Here is a 21,668-nt window from a genome sequence, read left to right on the forward strand (position 1 = left end):
CATTCTCGGTTATAGCGATGGTGCTATATCCTCATGTCCATGTTTCTCAAAATTGATATATACAAAAAGCATGATTATGCTACAGTATAATTAATTAAATATTTTTCAAAATCTTTTTTGTACACAATTTTATGGGGTAAGAATAAAATTAAAATATTGATAAACATCGAAGGTAACAAAAAGACAAATCCTGTACATAAAAAACGCAGCCTTATTGTATTTCTTTAATGTAATTACAAGAATATTTTTAAACATATTTTTTAAACCGAAGTAATTTTTATTTAATATTACATTATTGTCAAAGTAAGCACGCAAAAACTCATCATCCAGTTGAACAGTTACAATTTATTCGAGTAAGTTTGTACTATTTTTCAAAAATTCACGCTTAATCTCATTCATACCTATCCGAACATATTTATTTTCAATTTGTAATTTAAAAAGTCACTTTGCAATTATTTGGTAAGATGTGAGGCTGTTATTTCTATTTAATTGAAAATATATCATTTCCAAAATTCATTTTGTTTAAAAAAAATTAAATTTGGTAAAAGGAGGCTCCTTGAAACGTGAGATCCGAGGCCAAGCCTTCGTCTTAATCTGTACTTGTTCGAAACCAAATTGTTTGATAAATAATCCCTAATATCCTGTATATTAAAATACAATAGTAAATAAAAAATAGAATGTCACAAAAAATTGTACAAAAAATATCCCAGCCATATCACTTTAATTTCTTACATAGTATTACACGACTTCTGTGACAGTGTATATAAAATGTAAATTACTAGCTTCCTTCCATGCGATAAAAATGTACAGTGAGTAAAATAAATACCGAACGCTCAGACGTTTTAGTCACCTTATAGATCATCGAATTTTAATTAATTAGTCTCGAACGTGTGCAGTAACATTGCCTGAAAATCGATTATCGATTCCAGATAGTCATTTAAATTTAGCGATCCCCAACTGTTTTGAGCAGCGTACTTCGACGAACGTTCATCGAATTTACCTTTTTCTCTCTCATTTACAGTGACACGATGTGCAATGCGCGAGTTCAACGTTCGCAACATACGATTAGGGAACTGCATAGCGAATTCTGCGAAATCGCATTTAACCTTTAACCATGTTGATATTCCTGACGTTGTCCAACAATTTCGTATCCCCTCAAAAAATGTTCATACTTTAAAATGTTCGTGAAAACGGGAGAAGACACTGCACGTTTATTGGGAACCGTTTTAATAGAGATTCGTATCAAGTACAAAACAGCGAATAATAAATGAGTACTCGTTCACAGAACAATGACAGGAAGTTGCTTTCATGGGAATTAGCATTTCCATCGATAGGGCTTGTTATTAGCACGATCACACGATACTTTTTTCCTAAACCACGTTGGCATTTCGTAACAATTGTCGTAACCACACGCGAAATCACCTCACTGCCTTCATGACGACAGCGTTTAAATTTTCTGTCTACGAACAGCGACCAATGGCCTCTCAGGCCGAGGAGAGCTTCTTCTTGAGTGTGCAGTACGCTGCGAACCTGAAGAACACGTAGTTGCACAACAGTAGAACGATGTCTATCCAATATTTGCCATCCATCATGGACAGGTCTGTCATGATCATTTCTGGCATCCTGTAGTGGCAGTAGCTCTTCGAGCAGGGCATCTTTTCGCGGTTGAATCCGTATATCGTGTGCACGAACGCGTGCACCGAGTACTTCAAATAGCTCAGATAGCTGGCATAATAGAGTATAATCGGTATATGGCTGTACAGGGCCAGGAACCCGGTCAGAACCAACATAGCACACGTGATGATGGACGCCATGAAGGTTCCATTGACAGGATTGAGCAGAGTCCCTATCAGAATGCCGAAACTTTCCGCTATCAGAGTGGTCAGGATCGCCACGGCCAGAAACATGAGGAACCTGTTGGTGTCCGCGGGTTGATCGCTCAGGAAGTAAGAAGGTGAACTGTAGACGATCGCGTACAACATCTGCATAGGTACGCTGCAAATGACGGACGCTGCGTAGTACGTCCTCAGCTGGTACCAGTTGTTGAACCTCTCCTTCTTCAGCGTCGAGAACTCCGAAGGGAACTTGAGCACGGCTGGCATCATGCTCGTGTAGCACAGGTAAACGGAGGTAACCACGAAGAACCCAACGTTACTGATAGTCTTGCCGCCGTCCTTGCCAGCGTCTGTGTACAACACGCCCAGCAGGATACCAACCACGAGATGAAGCAACAGCTTCAAATGGGTGACCGTCCAGTCCCTGAAGAGTTGGACCATGCAACGATGCATCAGCACGAAGAACCGCTCCATCTCCGACGGAGGCTTGATCAGCACCGTCGCCTTGCTCTCGTTTTTGCAGTTGGCGACAGTCTTTTTCTTCAGGGTCTGCGACGTGTTCGATCGCCAGGATCGCTCGTTGCTGTTCGCCAGCTTGAACAGCTGGTCGTTGTAGTCTCCGTACTCCTTGCTGATCACTTCCAGTATGTAGTCGGCCGGATTGTGGTACTTGGGGCACTGTAGCCCGATTTTAGCCAAATAGCTGATCGTGTTCTTGGTCGCGCCGTCGTACATGCACCTGCCCTCCGCCAGGAAGTAAACGTTGTCGAACATTTCGTAGACAGCCGCGCTGGGCTGATGGATCGTGCATACGATGGTTCTGCCCGCCTTGGCCAGGCTGTGCAATAACCTGATGCACTGATAGGAGGACTGGGAATCGAGACCGGTGGTTGGCTCGTCCAGGAACATTACCGGCGGGTTGTCCACCAGCTCCAGCGCGATGCTGAGCCTCTTCCTCTGGCCCCCGCTCAGCTGGCTGCACTTGGTCTCCTTCGTCTTGCTGAGATCCAAATTGTCCAGAACGTCGTCGATCAGCATCTCCTGGGCCTTTCGACTCAGACTGCTGCCGATCTTCAGACAGACCGCCATCCTCATCGCTTCCAGTACGGTGAACAGGGGATGCAGCTTGTCGTCCTGCTGAATGTAACACGATTGTTTCCTGTACTCCTTCCAGGTGTGCTTACCCTCCTTGCCGATGTAATCGATCGCGCCGTTCCACTTGTCGCGCTCGAAACCCGTCAGAATGTTCAGCAGCGTCGATTTACCAGCGCCGGAAGGGCCCATGATGGCCGTCAGCTCTCCGGCCTTGAACGTACCGCTGATTCCTTTGAGGATCTTCTTGGGAGGACTTAGAAACCCTTCGCGGGCCTCGTAGCTAATATTGGAGAACTCGATGTCGATGCTCGACGCCTGCGGAAGGCTCACCAGCACCACTCGCGGATACATTTCGACCCAGTGAACTGTCCGACCTAAAGATCTCAGTTTTCGCTTGATTTCTACTTGTTTCGTTTCCTCTTTCTCTCTTTGCCGAGACGTCGCGTAAATTAAGCGTTATCTGCGCGTCCTCTTATCGTCCGACCGCTTACAGTTCCTGTGTAGCCTCTAAACTGGGTCAGCTAGCGTCGAGCGGATTCATTGGTCGTCACTTTCGCAGACGATCGTCGACGATATCTGTTTTATCTGGGATTCCGAAGGGGCCGTGCTTCGATAGGTAGAATCTTCGATCGTTTCAACTCGCATGTCTTTGATCCTCGAACATCCTCCGCGGATAATCGCGGCTAGACTGTTGTTCCAGGTCAAGCGTTCTTGGAGTCGTCTTCCTCGCGTTTATCGGCCGTCCATTGGCTGTGGTCGTTTACGCACCCGTCACGTTGACGCCTAATATTCTTCCAGACGAGAAACTCGACAGCATCTTGCCGTTGATCTATTCCCTCTTCCGACACAGCGATGGATGATCTTCTCTGTACATCTGCCTCCGTTGTCTTTTTTGTTCCTGACCTCAGTTGCGACGAGCCTCAGGCTCCTTTGGCGTTTCTCGAGATAACGTGTCTGTAACCAGGTTTTGAGTATTTTATTACTCGGTGGTTTCGAGCATACCCACTTGCATTTACATGTTTCAAAGGCTATGCCACACGGTACTGTCTATCCCAGTGACGAATTTAAAAAAGCTCGAGAGGAAGAGGGGGCCTATCAAAAAAATGTCGACTCTTCGGAAATTCGAGAATTCCATCTTGAGAAATTGTATACGCATGTAGAATGATCAGTCAACGAACAAAGAAATTGGTTGAAACGGAATTTTTTCGCCACTGATTCAGTGTATGAGTCCTGATTTTGAGTACCATTATAACGTGGATAATTTTTCGTAGTATTATAACGTATCGTGCATAAGAAATTTTCAGGTAAGTTTTGATAGTTCATTGTACGATTAAGCTACATAACAAAGACATTGAGCAGTTTTACAACGAATCAAGAATACGGACTTCACAGATTAAGTAAATAAATTTCGTACGGTCCGTTGTACGATTAAATTACATAATAGAGTCATAATTTCACATAGTATGATAATGAATTATGCATATAGAATTTATAGATAAGGGAATGAAATTATTTAGAGGTTACAGTAAATTATACAGTTCGTTGTCCGATAAAGTTACAATAATGGAGTCTGAATTTTGCATAGTAGAACGAATCGCATACGGAATTTGCAGATAAGGAAATTAAATGTTTGAGAGGTTATGTATACATATAATTTACTGTACGGATAATCTACTCTACGATAAAGTTACTTAGTAAACCATTAATTACGAATTTTACGGATTCAGAAAGTAAATTTTTTTGGGATATTATCCTATATGGCACGGTTCGTTGTACGATAAAATTGCATGTATCGAATAGTAGTTTTAGACACGCCATTTTTGCCTGACTTTCCGTTCGCGTGTTTTAATAAAATAATAATAATCTTTGGTTTGCTTTAATAAATTGCATCAGTTGTAAATAAAATATTATATTTTCTATTTGATACCCTTATGTACGAGGCAAAAGTCAATCGAATTGAAGTAACTGATAATGGATTAATGGCAGTGGAAGTTTTTAGTGCAAAGAACACTGATGCTGATAACAATTGCACGGAATGTCTTTAAAAAACACGGTTTCCTTAAGAGAGATGGTTTATTCCGTGAAATGGAGCAATTAAAGTCTTATAAATATTACGCTTGACGCGCATAATTATTAAGATAAATGCTGTCAATGATATTGCGAAAGGTATTGATGATTAACCTAACTGCAAGTCGTTTTCATCATTTGGACATTGAATACTGTTGACTTACAAATATTTCATTGTTAGAATATGTTATTTTCAAAAATTAAATAACATTTATTTTAATAAAAAAAAGTTTTTTACAATACATTTTTGTATTCGATAATTTGCATATTTCTGTTGTCCTCGTATGAGAAAGTAATTTGATAATGTTACTTACTGTTATTTGGTGTTAAATGAATAAATTAATACAGTTCCGAGGGTCTGGCTCTTATTTTAAATTCAGGACTTATCTCGCGTTAATGCATGTCTAATTGGTAATAATTCACCCTTGCTCGTTACCCAAAAATATCAGTTATGTCAATTAATATCCACTGTTTATGAATTGGAATTAGTTCGAAAATAATATTTTGTCTACCGTATGACTAATTTTCTTGATACTGAGTCACCAGTTACCCGATAAATCCTAAGTGTCAAGGACTATTGCTCATTCATGCATATTACACTAATGCAATTTTATATGGTCGATGTGTAACAGCACAATTCTTTGGTTTTTATCAGCACAGCTTTTTATCGTGGTAATAAAATAAATGCAGTCCAAATTATGCCATATTTGGCGTATCCAGTTTGAAACCGTCCACAGTCAGTATCATCGAACACGCTGGTATCTACATTTTCAATATATTGTTGTACACGTGTATTTACGTTGAACCGGTTCCAGGCATTAATTAAAATTATGCACTGTTATGAAATACACGTATTACATTTCAGACGATTTGCATTTAATTGTGCCGATTAGTTTTGAACGATTACATATTCTCTGGACCTTGATAAACAAAGTTCACTCCTACAATGTTATTAACAGGTTACAGTACTCAGGTACAGTGTTCTTCTACTCCGACAAATTACAAAAAATCATGTCTTCTGTCTCCGTTACTATACTTGTACGCGTACTATTTTGAATTCTTATCAGATTTAAACTGTCTTTGGAGAATCTATTATAATAATAATAGATTGATGTAGTACGTTTTGAATTTGTTTAAAAACAAATCACATATATATTATTTGTTATTTAAAAATACACATTTTTCATATTCGAAAATATATATTCTTGTTTTAAAAAGTTATTCTTTTCTCGAAGTTATTATACTTAATTTATGCGTTTTTTGTAAGCTGTCATTTATTGTTTTTAGTTGGAAACAACGACGAGAGAATTATGATTCACTTTGTGCTATTGATTCTCAGTAATTTGAATAAAAAATTTTACTATTAAAACGCGAATCACTCCGTCGACAATCTGGGAAACCCCTATCTAAAAAATCTATCGAGATTTTGCAGATATCGATTACCAAATACGACGAGCGGCAATGGAATATGCAATAAATTCTTGCAAAATATGCAATTGCATCTTATTGTCACTTTATATTACGCAAGTCGCGATATTTAGTAAAAAAACTATTTAAACGAGGAATTGGATATAAGCGTGACACGCGATAAGAAAATTATGCTGTTAATGTTGGATCCACACTGCTGTTCACGAACAACTCGCGAACAACGAACACTGAACACTGTTCAATTGCTTCAACATACAGTAAAAATCTGAAAATCCCCCGCAATCACCAGATATTAACCCTATCGAGCATTTTTGTTAAATTATTATTATTATTGCTACATATGTCGAGGATTGCAACAGATCTAACACATTTTTATGTCATGTATTACTCATCAGGATTATGAAACGTATCGAAACATTTATTTTTCATCTTGATTGCACTATCAATGTACGTCAGTGAACAAACAAATGGTAACGTTATTATACGCTTTATAGGAAATGTAAAAATTACGTAATTAAATAACGATAATACTTTTTTACTATTTTTCGCGAGAAAAGTCGAGTTGCGACATACGGTTCGCTCTCTCATCGGTTGTACACCCTGTATGTTCTACATACAAGCTTGCCCAAAAGTTCTTAACACATTGAAATATTTTCTTCGGTTTATAGTACTATGTATGTATAAAAGATTCGCCAATCTTCCCGGAATTCAATTACGAAACGATTTGAAAGAAAATCAAGTGTTTCGTCGACGGTCAGTGATAGGTTAATTACACCCTTATCCTTTTATTCTCGTGTTTCATGAAATGGACAGGTATTACGTGGCACGTTACATAAAAACGATCTTGAACTGCGTACAACGACTCACCTTGAATCGGTGAGCGAATTGCTACGCGAGCCATTTCATTGTAACGAGCATTTCATTGTGTTTGCTTTATTTACCACGTGTACGCTATTCTGTCAGATTTGAAATCGAGAACCAATTCAGTGTCATCCACATCGGTTCCCCTTTACTCTACCTTTCCCCTATATTTCAATCCATTGATTTTAATTGTAATTTCTCGTACAGAATTTGGCCATAGAATAAAATAAAAATAATACTTACAATCGTTTTAGTGAAAGGTTTCACTCGGAGTACGTACAGTAATCTAATTCATTTTTCATTAGATTGTTTCTTCATCGGAACACGAAACCCTCAGTTTTAAAAATTAAGCCTCTGATATCTACTTTTTCCCCGAATTATGAATGAACTATCAAATTTTGCATAAAAGATTATACCATAAAGGGTTTTGAATTGATATGTAATTACTGAAATATCAAAATAAATTTCATTTCGAGCATGGTACGAAGCATTGATCGTTGCGATCACAGCTATTGCGTAATTGGGTAATGAGTGAACGAGAAACTTTTTCAAACGTTTTTGCAGTTATTGCAGCATACGCATAAATAATACGCTCACGCATATCTTTGACCGTCATCGGTGACTGGTGATAAACTTCATTTTTTAATGCTCCTTAATGGAAACAATCCAGCGACGTTAGATCTGACGGGCGAGCTGATCAAGCAGTATTACCGTCAAGAAACGTTTTTTGTTTATTATCTGCCATGATTGTCGAACATAACGTATAAGACGATCTTCATCAGGGCTTGAATGAAACTTGAATGAATTAAAATTTTCAATTAGTTTTGATATAACAGTTATTCGTTCACTTTAAACTTTTCTGTTATATGTAAACAGTTTCATATCCATTGGTAACTTTATGTACAGATAGAAAACTTTTTGGGAAATGGGAAAAATTTCCACAGTTATTTCAGCGTTGTATAGGATGAAGCCTTTAGAGTTATGTTTAACTTCCTTAGAAGTATGAAGATTTCAGTTATCTGGGTGGCCTTGTAAAAATTTGATAGGAACTAAAATTAAACGTAAAGTTGCGATCTTCCTATTCGATTCTTTTTGTGTGGGGTTAAGGTCTGGTGATTCTTGTCATCTTCCATGATTTTTATTCTATTATCGGTCTGTAGATTCTGTAAATTTAGTAGACAGTGCAATTTTACTGCAACTTTTCGTACGGAAATATCGATCTTTGATCTTTTGGAAGCCATGGTGCAAATTCTTACTAATAAACAACGATAAATGGTGATCTAGCGTAATATAGCAATGCGCCAATGTAATTTAGATATGGCTGGACAAATTCCAAATCGAAAGAAATATATAACAAGTTCTACGAAACTCTTTTTAAAGACTTTGTGTGAGGATGTAATAAGAATACTTTTAAAATTGAACTGTAGGCGGAGAAAACACTTTAAGCAAGGATGAGAAGATTAAAATATTCAAGTTAAAGTTTAGTGAAGTTTAGTAAGAGCACTAAAAAGAAGTCTTATTCCACATTTTTTTTTAACATCCTTTCTTCAAAGTAAAGAAGATTAGTCTTAAGAACTGCATCAAACTCTATAAATTCTTATGAATTAAAAACAATGATACAAAGAGCAATTAAGAAGAACACTTAAAACAGCTGGCTACAGTTTCTGTTTGAATTTCGTTCTTAGTTCAGTTATCGATATTGTGCATGTATTGCAATTATGTGACACCTACTTTCTTAGCCTTTGATCTACAAATGACTTCACCGACGATAAAATCATAGAATAAAAAATTTTAAATACTGAACCCTAATGTCGTAAAACTTATAATTAAAAACAAACAAGAAATGGTTATCGCCTATCAGTCAGAAGTTGAATATTTAAGTGTCGCTTAAAATTCCTAATGGCAAGATAACTAGGAAATTCATTAAATCGAATAGTCTCATGGTGTTATTAAGGTCGATGTTGTGAAAAGATGTCTGATACTCAAATTGGACACGATAAAAATTGTTACACGCGTGTCTTACTGCTGTAATAAAAGTACTCTGATAATTTAATTTTATTGACCAGCGAACTTTTGGCTCGAAGACGTTGGAATACTTTCGCGAGCCATGCAAGAGGAATTGCAGGCTCTGAAAATTTTCGAGACAATTACGAGTGACTCGTCCAGTCGCATTGGTCCGGCGGGTTCCGACTCTTCTACACTTTCACTCAATTTCTCTCGCATATACAGAGTAAAGTTGCCTAAATTGGGCCGCTTAAATAACCCGAAAGTGATAGAAACCGATGACCATTCGCCCAGTGGTCAAAATATACTGACTAATGTCTTTAACGTGAGCATCTAGAATAGGTAAATTTCTAGGAAATTACTAGGAGCAGTATAATTTTTTTAATGCAATCTTGTAGCTTATAGTGAAATAATTTTGATCACGTATGATATATTGATGTGATCAGTCTCATATTTAAAAAAAAAAATAATGAACGTTTCACAATTGCACATATCTGCATGAATTGTGCAACAGATACTACATCAAGATAAAGCATTAAAGTGGATTAAAAATAATATTTTCTTTAGAATAGAAATGAAATAGTTTTTTTTTAAATATATGCATTTTAAAATTTGCATGTGGATTGTATTTAAAATTATTAATGAATGATTCTTTCATATTTTGGGTAAATTCCGGAGTGGTACATGCACGATGAATCCTTTCTCGCATAACTTGCTGGTACTGTGGGGATATCGTGAAGAACTTGTTTTTTCGAGCATCATTACAGAAGAAAGTCAATTGGTTGTCGAAGGAGATCGTTTTCACTTCGAACACACTTTATACAGTTATTATTTTACACCAATATAAATGTGATTTTTGTGTTATGTTCGAAAGTCAACAAAAAGGCAAGAAATTTTAAAGGTTGAATTCGTTCAATTTCCATTTATGGAATCGCATTAAAGTAATTGTGTACTATATAGAGACCATAAGTGTCAACCAATTAAATTAATAACTTTGCATATTATACATTGCCAGCAACTGTTCCAATTGCGAGAAAAAATCATTTTTTATCCGAGTACGCGCATTATTTCGATTTGAATTTTTATAAGATCAAATTATAGATACATTTGGAGTAACAGTATCGAGGACATTTATAAATAGTCGTCTTGGTTATCTTGATGCTCGTTTGAAGTAAAATGCTTTTTTGTCTGCTTGTCAACGTTATCTAGTACACCTTTTGTTCGATAATAATTCAAGATCATCGTAGGTTTCTTCTGTGCCTCTTCACTTACTCCTGCGTCCAAATGTTCTATTTAAACTATTCTATTTTTTTAAGGAGAATATAGGAAACCATTGTTTAGTGTTTGTTTTAATATGCAAAACTAGAAGAAAATTCTCTTCGATCTATTTTCATTATGTCTTCGTTCTTTTCTATATTATTTACAATCTTGACTGATGTATTTAAACGATTATTTATAAATATTTATATAATATATACTCTTTTATTAAATAGTAAATTCTATCCAACATATTTTAAACAAAAAATATGGAAAATTTAAAAAACTATTTTGAAAAAAAAATTTTCATAGCAAAAATAAATTTGGTTGGGAAGCGACCTCTAGCTGCATCTCATGTTTGTGTAAATTATTCTTATATGATCCTTAAATATGCACAATGATCAATTAATAATAATAATAATAGTTCAGAGGTTTCACAAGTTTATTTTTTCGAATACTGTCTAAGATTGTTCTATTTCTTGTTGGTAAATGTTCGATAAGATCGTCTGAAGTAAAAAAAATGATCTGCGGTCGCATTTATCCCTGAATGAAATAGGAATTGTAGTATGTAAATCGTGCATCACACGACTTAGGCTAGTTTGTTGTATGCATACGATGTATTAACGTCTGTTGGCAATTAAATCTTATTATCACGTTTTGCTTTGAGTTGTTGTACTGCCTGAAGGAACAGCGGTTACGCGACCAATTAATTGTTCCGTGATCATGCTCTCATCGGAATAAAAAGGCTATTTAGAATTCCAAATAAATACTTTTTAGTCTTCTCGAATGGCTATCGGTTTATCAATAGCTCTTTCGTTATCTCGAATCAGATTGTTATCAAATTTGATTAAATGCGAGATTTCTGAAAACGTGTTTCTTGTCATCACAAAGACGAATATAGGATTTTTACAGACTTCCGAAGACGTCTAAAGTTCTGTGACATTTTCCTTACGATAATGAAATATTGCACCAGATAGCGTAATGTCGAGACATGCTAATAACTCTGTTTTTTTTTCATAGGTTTCTATGTTATGTTTCACAATATGACATCAATGATATCATCTGTTACGAATAGAGCGGAACAGTCAAGAATACTGTCAGCATTTTGAGTGACTACGACAGAGTTTTGTATTTGCACTGTTATTACGCCATCTTTGATTTAAATACTCTAAAATCAAGAACAAGTGATCAACACCTTTCTTTAATTTTTAAAATTACAGCAATCCACGATTATCTAACAAATTTTGACGACTTAGTGTTAGCAAAATGGTTCTGCCATGGTTCGGATTATTTAGAATTTTTCACCGAGCGAAGTGATGGATAAATTAGCCGTCAGGGATCTAGAATCCTTCGTAAAAAAAGAAGAATCGGTCGACAGAAGAAGGCAAAATCTTAGGAATAGCGAATGTCACTTTCTGTCACAGCCATTCCTCAGACACAGCGAAGGTCGCAGCTCTTCGTTTTTGCCATTATTATGGACGTCGACGACTATGGAAAGAAAAATGATTCCGAGACTAAGATCGTGATTGTTTTTCAAAGCCCAGAAATTTTGTTATTTGTTTCGCGACAGAGGATTAAACAGTCGTTGACAGTTATTTAAAATGAAGAACAATAATTGAAAAATATATATGAGTATGGTAGTTTTGTAACAGTTCGATGCATAGAATACAAGAAACGTTCGAACAAAAAGTGCACAAAATAAATAATTTATTTATTATTAAAACGCCAAATTTGACCAACCAATTATTAAGAGTAAAATAAGATGCTAGTTTTTAGAGGGATAATCTGTAATGAAACATGTACATATTGAGATAGGAGTTCGGTTAATAAAACGATAAAGTAATAATCGAAGTCCATAAATCGTAGTGGCATTAATTAACGTTTAAAGTTTAATATTTGCTCAGAGGATGAGAGAATAAATAGTATGATTAAGAAGGAAACGAGAAAAATGCTTTTAGAGTATGCTTTTATGGTATGTTATAAGAAATCGGAAATTAATAGTCTACGAAAAGCTATAAAAATGCAGTTAACTGTAAGGACATATCAGTAATTATAACTCAATGATTACAACCTTCCGATGGTATTTACTTCGGATCACGATCTACATATTTCTATCATAATCATTCAGAAAATCATGCCAAAGACTATAAGAAATTGTTGCTTAGTCTAAACAACTAACGAAAAGCAAATTTGCCGTGAAAGTTATTCGAAACAAGAAATTCTTTTATACCACATTATTTGTTTCTAAATCATTCTTATTCCGTGGTTTCACTCTGAAATCCTTTCTTCAAACAGAAGTGGTTTACGACTGTTATGCACATCCCAACCTGTGGGTCGTAATTATCATTGAGAGATCTGTCTTTAGGCCTCTATTACTTCATATCTTTGTTACCGACCTTCTTTGCGCCAGTAATTACCTATATGTATGTGTGCCTATATGTGTGGTGATGATGTGCAAGTTTCACATGTGACAAAGTCATCCACAATCAGTATTGCGATAAAGAAACTAAAATCGATCCTAGACAAAATAGTAAATGTATAAATTTTTCAATAAGATAAATGAATCTATGGAAGTCAACAATAATCATTTTAAACATCTCAGGTACACATTTCTACCGAGACATGTAAATTTGAAAAACGTGACTTCATTGCTCAAGGTCATCCGAAGGTCGAATTTATAATTTTATCAATTATAACAGTATATGGTAAAGGAAATACATTCTTTCGTTTGAAGAAAAAGTCAATGATTTTGGAATACCAAAAAATATGACCTTTAGACAAATTTGTTTACTTATCATAAATATTTGCTCTACCAAGCAAATAGTGTTTTTCTTCTGGCATTCTTTCCATCATCAAAAACATACGGAATATGTAAGGTGCTCGAGTTGAGGAACATTTCAGTATATTTGTCTTGTAGTTTTTTTCATCCATTCCTTGACAGCTCCTTTTGTCTCGATCTTTAGTAATCTCCATCTTGAATTGTTGTGACGTTGCATAAATACGTGGCCTTTGTCTTTCCTCTCGACTTGCCTGTTGCGTGCAAAATGCCAAAAATTGTTGTCTCCGATTCAAGGAGAATTCATTGATCGTAAATTTGATCGTATCTCTTTGAAAAGTTTAGCTGGCCGAGCAGGATGCAGATATGGATCTTTTGCCTTTGTTGCCTCATCTACGAGTCCCTTAACAGTGGTTTAATCTTTCATACCACTTTTTAAACTCTATTCCGCCACGACGACGGTCTATTCTAGTTTCAAATGTGTGAGAACTTAAAAATATTGATAAACTTCGTATTACAACTGCCGCATGGAGTATTAATACTGATAAGTTATCAGTGATAAGTTCCTCACAATAATCTGTCATTTTATAGATGACGATTTTCAATTGAAGACATATATGTATTATCGAAACGACAAAATTTTTTTTTTCCTTTGAAGAAACAGCTGTATATGAAATTTTTTATGTGTGTGTCGTATTATTTTGTCTATCAGTGTATTTAAAAAATAAATATTTAGTCGTGTTCGATTTGTGAAAAAAATAGTCGGCGTTTCTCGAAAACAAAATACAGAATTTGCTAATAGATTTGTTCGCCACCATTTCGCATACATAGGGAAGAAAAAACGCCGGAATTCGTGTCCCCTCATGCAATCAGCAAACATTACTAGAAGCGTTTGGCCAACTTTTTCTCGACGAGTCGGTTAGGTCATCGATACCATCATTGACGCTGTGCAGTTGCCGATTATGCTCGAGAATCCCGCCTTAAGAATTCTTGGGGCATTATAAAAAACGTGTTTTTTCGATTCCCAAGAATATAATTCTGTAACATTGTCGGATTTTCAAATTTCGAAGAAAATTTTTGGTGAACCATACCGATCGAAATTGAAAAATTTCAAATCGCTCCAAAAAAATTATTTTTAGCTAAGTGAGTCAATTACAATCATTTTTGGTCAATAGACATATCCCCGAAATCCTAAGCACTTTCGAGAAAAAAATTCAGGAAGCTGGACAAATTTTTCAGCGAAATTGAAAAATTTCAAATCGTTCTAAAAAAATTATTTTTAGCTAAGGGAGTCAATTACAATCATTCTCGGTGAATAGATATACCCTCGAAATCCTAAGAATTTTCGAGAAAAAAATTCAGGAAGCTGGACAAATTTTTCAGCGAAATTGAAAAATTTCAAATCGTTCTAAAAAAATTATTTTTAGCTAAGGGAGTCAATTACAATCATTTTCGGTGAATAGATATACCCTTGAAATCCTAAGCATTTTCGAGAAAAAAATTCAGGAAGCTGGACAAATTTTTCAGCGAAATTGAAAAATTTCAAATCGTTCTAAAAAAATTATTTTTAGCTAAGGGAGTCAATTGCAATCATTTTCGGTGAATAGATATACCACCGAAATCCTACGCACTTTCGAGAAAAAAATTCCTTACTGAAAATATGATGTCTGACCAGAGACACGAATGATTCCCCTGAAATTTCACGCGTATGTTTAAAAAATCATAATTTCTGAACGGATTGGAGGATTGTAATGGTACAAGGTTGAAGGGGACGAAAGGGTCGTCCCCTTCTCGTTGATCAAAACAATTTAACACTTGATTTTCTATTGCTACAAGCGATTTCTTAAAAACTTTTCTAATTTTATTTATTATTTCAGGAAGCAGCCGGCTTTTTGTAGCCCCTTCTCTCCACTTCATCGAGGACACCAGCGATACATGAAAACACCTGCGGCAGTAAAATTTCCATAAAAGCATCTACGAACGAGTGGCCGGCAAGTGTATTCGCATCGAGGCTCTTCCGATTTGGAGAAATACTCGAAAACACACGAAACTTTGTGAGCAAACGTTTTAAACCACAGACGGTAACAAGACGACATCGCGTCTTTTACCTTGAAACTTTTGTACTTTGATTGTTACACGTCGCGTAGAATTTCGTTTTAATGGAATAAAAAATTTAGAAATATAACTAAGTTTACAATTATTCACAGCATCGTAGTTGGAGGACAACTGTCTTGAACAAAATGTTTCCCAAACGTTGTATCAGAAGTGGCGACAACACTGCTGGTTAGCTAGCTCGTTAGATCTAACGATGCTCGATTATTTTCTTTGGGGAGCAATAAAAAATGAAGTTTATCGTAAGCCAACGACGACGGTTAATGATATGCGAGAGCACATTATCAGTGCATGTGCTGCAATAACTGCAGAAACGTTTATTACGTAGTTGCGTTGATATTAACAGACAACACTTTGAACAGTGCTTGAAATCAAATTTAGTTTTAAAATAACGAATTTCTAATTACAGACCTTATTTGGTATAATACATTTTCACGACAGAATTTGATAGTTTATTCGAATTCAGGAAGAAATATTAAAAATCTTATTTACCAAAATGTGTAACAAAAATATATTACAATAATATATATATTTCAAAAACAATATAAAACTACCTGGAAATGCGAAGAATGTCTCGCACTTTAATGCATTCTACATTCCTTCGAAGTTTATTGTTCCGTACAAGATTATCCTGTTTTATAATTGAAAAAAAATAATGTAATTTATTCCGTTTTTGCACCGTGGAAGAGAATGAATCCACAGAAACAATAAAACGCCTTTGTTTGCATACTTGGAAGAATAGAAGTATAGTCGCTGATGAGTTTTTTGTTTCTGTGACTCAACTGTCTCACTAATTGTTTCATGAACTAGAACTAATTAAACACAACATGTGTCTTCGATCGTTTCGTTTCATGTCACTCCCTCGTGTGCATAAATTCAAGTCCACATTTTTTGATTTTATCATCAGAGTATTCAATTTTCCAAAATTTTATGTCGTACGATGAACACATTAGTCTTCGAACCCTATTATAACGTAACATCCGGTATTTTTTATACAATTATTAACCAAATGTGTGACTGAAACATCGGTTCTTCAATTTTTTGATTACACAATAAAACTGGGCAATTGAAATATATTCTCTGTAATTGTTTGAACTAAAAAATAAAGTATTTAAGTGTTTTATGTTACTACTGTTGATTTAACGGTATTTTGAACTCCTTATCGATGTATCGAATTATCAGTAACGTTCCTACATTATCGATATATATCGATATCTGTGTTAATGGTCGTACTTCTTCTCACAACATTAAGCAAGTGTTTTGTTTCTTTTCCACCTGTACATTTGTACCAGAATGCAGATTAAACGATCGAAAATGACTAGGTTGAGAGAATATTTTACGTTTTTTGGTTCACTCGGTAAACATTTATTGCCAATAATTCTAACATATAGGCATCTCGGACGTTTTTTTGCGATCATTTTAATTCGTATTGAATTATGATCGGAGGTTACGTACTTTATGGCTCTAAATACAACGCAGCATTGGACTTATGAATGTTAATTGTGAATATTAAGGACCCATTAGTGGTAATTTTTACACTTGCCGGTTGCACTTCCACTTATTGCCATTGTCATTAACCTTCTTCATGGCATTTGCCAACAATCTGACTTCGTTATGGTTATGCAATGTCATACATCTTTGCGCGTTCCCTCGCTTCCTGTTCTCCAAGAACTTCCATTATTATGCGAGTTCATAGCCCAGTGATTCCCAAACTTTTTCTTGTTTACGTCACTCTACCTGACTTGGAAGCTTTTTTTTTAGGTTTAAAGTAATACCCAATAGTTGCAATAGTTAAGTGACTGTGTCTAAAGTACTCGATAAACTATTATTAGAACTGTTTTTATAGAAAGTGTTCGATAACTCCTTTTTTACCTTAACGGAAGATTAAAAGTCAATGTTATGTCAATATATTGAGTAGGTAATTAGTATCCATTATTGAAAGAAATTCCAGACGCCTAGCCAGACAGTTCTTGAACGATTTTCTAACGGGTGGATAGATTACCTGGCCTGCTCGTTTTCGAGTATAAATCCTCTAAATTTTCTTTTCTTTTTTTAAATGTAATCTATGAGAGAAGGCATAGAATTGACGAATTTAATGAAATATATCTGGGGCGCTTGAAACAACTAAAAAACTCTATATCATGATGTCTGCAGACTAGTCTTTGCACCGAAGGTGGCCATTTCGAGGACTTCCTGCGAAGGCAAGCAACTGCGCATTACCATTGACTTTTTTTCATCGTTTTCGTGTTTTTCATACACCATTGAACCAAACTTCATACAACACGACCTTGTTTACAGGGTGCCTTTTTTAAATGAAATTTTTACCAATGATATTGGTCCAAGAAATAGTAACTCATTAAATACGGAAATGTGATCCAAGTTATATCGTGTTCCCCAGAAGAAGCAAAACGTAATAAGCGTGATTGTAATAAGCAAGTATTCATTATGTTCGTTTTGACGAGTGTTTTTACGATTGCCATGCACATAGATCGATTGTCATTCGGTATTATGAATATTGATATTACAGTAGTAGAACAAATTAATTAAAAAAAGGGGGAAAATATGGTTTGAACCCATAACCTCGCATATAATGAACTCTACCATCGGCGCTACGGTCAATTGGTTGGAAGAAGGTGATAAACATTAATATTCATAGTGCAAGGTACGTAACTTTAATTACTCTCCACAATTATCGAGTTATGGCATCTAACATTTTCCACGTGGTTTAGCAATTGGGGCATGTAATCTATCATCCTTCAAAAGTAGATTAGAACCTTAGACAAAAGATTTAGACCTCAGACCTTAGATTTTCCTTTTTGTTTTTTAATTTTTTTAAAGAATTTGAAGGATTTAATAAACCCCATTGAAAATCTGCGGAGCCAAATAAAAAATAAAAACTGTAGACAAAGAAACGAATTTTCATAATCATTGCTCTTGTGAACCTCCTGCAGCGTTTCTAGACCAATATTTGTTATTATAATTCTTATTTTGCAAACGTTCCGTACTATATCTAACCTACACGACGTTTTTACGCGACTTTTACGAAACATTGCTTTCTTTAACAGGCCTTATCATTACTACAGAGTAATTGATAAGTCCTTGTTTTTGCTATAATATGCAAAATTAATAATTTACATCAGATTCATTTCCTTGTAATATAACGTCTGTCCAAGTAGTAGACATCGAATGACCATCGGAAATAAAACGAGCTAAATTACGGAATCATTTGAAGAAACAAACGTCAGTTGACCAAGGGAAGATTCGGACGTTTTAATTTTAAAAAGATTACAAAGAAAATCGAATGTTTGTGTAGTCAAATTTAATTCAAATGTGAACGTTTTGGCTTTAGTTCGAGTCACATTCAGCCTGACAAAAAATAAGAAATAATATAAAAATTGTAGTGTAAAAATATAGTAAATATATATTCTATAATATACAATTCTTTGATTATAATTTTTCAAGTTTCGTGTTGCAAAAATGCAAAGTGAATTGTAAGTTGTCGTGCATAGCTTTATGAAAACGATGAGAATTCGTCCAGTCATGTCGATTCAACGATTTTCGATCGATCGATTTATGGTAAATTGATTTTTTTAAATAACCTTCACCGTCATTTGCAATATGAATCGCGATGAAAACGTTGCTCCTTTATCGATGCAAATTGACATCACTTTCACTCCTGTCGTTGCGATATTATGAAAACGTTACAACTTATAATTAAACGTTTCTTCAGATGAGGGTGGAAGTTTATCACGATCAGACAATTTTGTATCAATTTTAAAAATCGGAAAAACGCATAATTTCTTATCACTTTTATTTGCATGTTACATTACGGCAAACTGATGACAAATCAACATTGTAAATTGATTTGCTACATTGCTTAGCATAGTAGTTCGATTATGCGGTTGAACGACATGTGCAATGTCATGTATTTTTTCCAATAAAGAAGAAACTAGCTTTTCACTTTAATATGTCAAAAAGTTTTATTCTGAATGAATTTTTTGTTTTAAATAGTGTCAAAAAGAATTGTTAAATATTGTCAAAATGGTGGTGCATATTTGGAAGCGCAGAATTCGATTTTCAGCATTTGGGAATTTTACCAGACTGTGGAACAAGCATTGTGGATGACATAATCTTGATTTGGAAGATAACGAAACAATTGATTTACATTCAGGCAAAAATGCAGTTCAATTTATCCGGTTATTTTTGAAATGTCAGCACCACTAATTTAAAAAATGTCGTCTTGAAAATGCAGGTTCCTTTTATTCAATAATAATGGAATTTTGTTGTTACTCTAATGAATCTAATTCGCTTGCTACACGGAAACAAATGTCTTTGACAATGTTTGAAAACAGCGGGAGTACTGACGGCTGAGAAAAAACTTAAACAACTTCTTCAGTTTTTATGGAATAATTCTACTAAATTTGTAGAATGACGTTCCATTATTTATCGTGTTAAAACGTTAAAAAAATTTGTATTTTCCAAGATAATTCTGAAATGTATTGTAAATGAACACGTGTCGATACCGAAAATTCTAATACTCGACCTCTTTTAATTCAAAACTTAACCTTTCGCACTGTTTCAGGAAGGACGTAAGAAAACAACGTAAGCAATATTGAAAATATTAAAAAATAAACTATTTACTTCAATAAATGAAGTTTGAAACAATCCTAGTATTTTTAAAAGAAAAGAGCAGATTAGATAAGTGTGATAAAAGATATAATTAGGTATTTTTAAGGAAACCTTTGAGTTAGTTAGCTTTGCAGAAAGTGTAATTCATGACAGATGACGTAGACTAGTGAAATCTCCTTTTGTTTTGAGAATATAAACCAGGAATATTATTTGCAAATATTTTTTGCAATGTCAACTATCAGCATCCTTCCCTTCAATTTTCCCCCCAACTTTTAAGAAAATAAAAAAATGATTTTCTATATCCTTTAGCCAAGAATACTCCTTTATATGACCTCGAAAATAGAGAAAATTGAAGTTCTTATAATATAGACAAAACCAAGGAAGTAATTTCTACTATCAATAGAAAAGTTGAGTTTAAAATCTGTAATGTTTCATTGAATTCAGAAATCAGAATTATTTTAATATTCGAAAAACAGGAGAAGTCTCCTGTCATTGAAAACTCGGAAATTAGAACTTGGAATCGAATAGAACGGTTGAACTTAAGATCTATAACGTTTCATCGAATTCTGAAATCAGAATTATTTGAATATTCGAAAAACAGGAGAAGTCGATCGAAAACCTGATTTTATCGAACCGAAAATTGTATATTTTGACACTGTAAGTTGAACCCCCGGTTTTCTAAGAGCAACGCGGTATTTTTCGTCACTCACCGTACAAAATTGAAATCCCAATGATAAATTGCTCGAGAAGCATCGATCGTTTGAGCCATCCGTCGTTGGCCGAAAATTAAGCGGCGCTCTTTGAACACGGTCCACGGAACTCGCGCGAACTTTTCGAAGCGGAAACTATCGTCACCGAGGATCTATCCAGAACTGCGAACGATCGATCGCGGAACCGAGGGCTCGCGTGCCAGCTCGAAGACACCGCGCGCAACAGAATGCAATTCGCGCGCGACACAAGCTCTCTCATAGTAGCGCGAGCGCTCGATGCGCCCCGCTTGATCGCCAATTCGCGCCAACTCGCCCTTCTAATGCCGGGTCCACACTGCTGTTCGCGAACACCGAACACCGAGCAACGAGCAACGAGCAACGAGCTTCTCAGCGAGCAGTTAACACGTTCATAGCCAAACAGACGAGCAACTTTTCCATCACGCTATTATACCTAACCGGTTTTTTTGTAAGAAGCCCTAACAAAAGGACTCAATCTGACTTTCTGGCCCCCTTGACACTTTGACTGCCACGTGACCCATGTATGGGTGATAGAACTTTTAACAGTTGAACTAAAGCAATTCCTAAGTTGGAATGTTAAAGAAAATAGATTTGAATAGGCTTCATAAATTTTAGTGAGGTCACGAAAGTAAGTGTAACTGTTTTTTTTTTAATGAGCTCTCACAAAAGGTCTCAATTTGACTGCCTGGCCCCTTTGACACTGTGACCGCCATGTATGGGTGACAGAACTTTTACCAGTGGGCCTAAAATAATTAATTCTCATGTTGGAATGTTAAAGAAAATAAATTTGAATAGGCACGAAAGTAAGTACTACGACAAGTTTCAAGTTACGTAGTTTACAATTGTCAAAAATAAAAGTTTTGGTCTCCTAAATAA

The 21,668-nt window shown here is 35.4% G+C and overlaps 1 protein-coding gene across 1 annotated transcript; it reads right to left on the bottom strand.

Annotated features, from left to right (window-relative positions):
* Positions 1–285: 285 nt before the first annotated feature.
* LOC122399323 (ATP-binding cassette sub-family G member 4-like) lies at positions 286–21,012 on the bottom strand. Its single transcript, XM_043399934.1, has 2 exons — positions 20,775–21,012; positions 286–3,884 (listed from the first exon to the last, which is right to left on the bottom strand). The coding sequence occupies exon 2, from the start codon at positions 3,279–3,281 to the stop codon at positions 1,485–1,487; it is 1,797 nt and encodes a 598-aa protein (XP_043255869.1). The 5' UTR covers positions 3,282–3,884; positions 20,775–21,012; the 3' UTR covers positions 286–1,484.
* Between the last annotated feature and the right edge of the window lie 656 nt (positions 21,013–21,668).

Source organism: Colletes gigas, unplaced genomic scaffold, assembly GCF_013123115.1.
Source record: "Colletes gigas isolate AHSC1104 unplaced genomic scaffold, ASM1312311v1 Colletes_gigas_Sc00013, whole genome shotgun sequence".
In the NCBI taxonomy this organism is placed as follows: domain Eukaryota; kingdom Metazoa; phylum Arthropoda; class Insecta; order Hymenoptera; family Colletidae; genus Colletes; species Colletes gigas.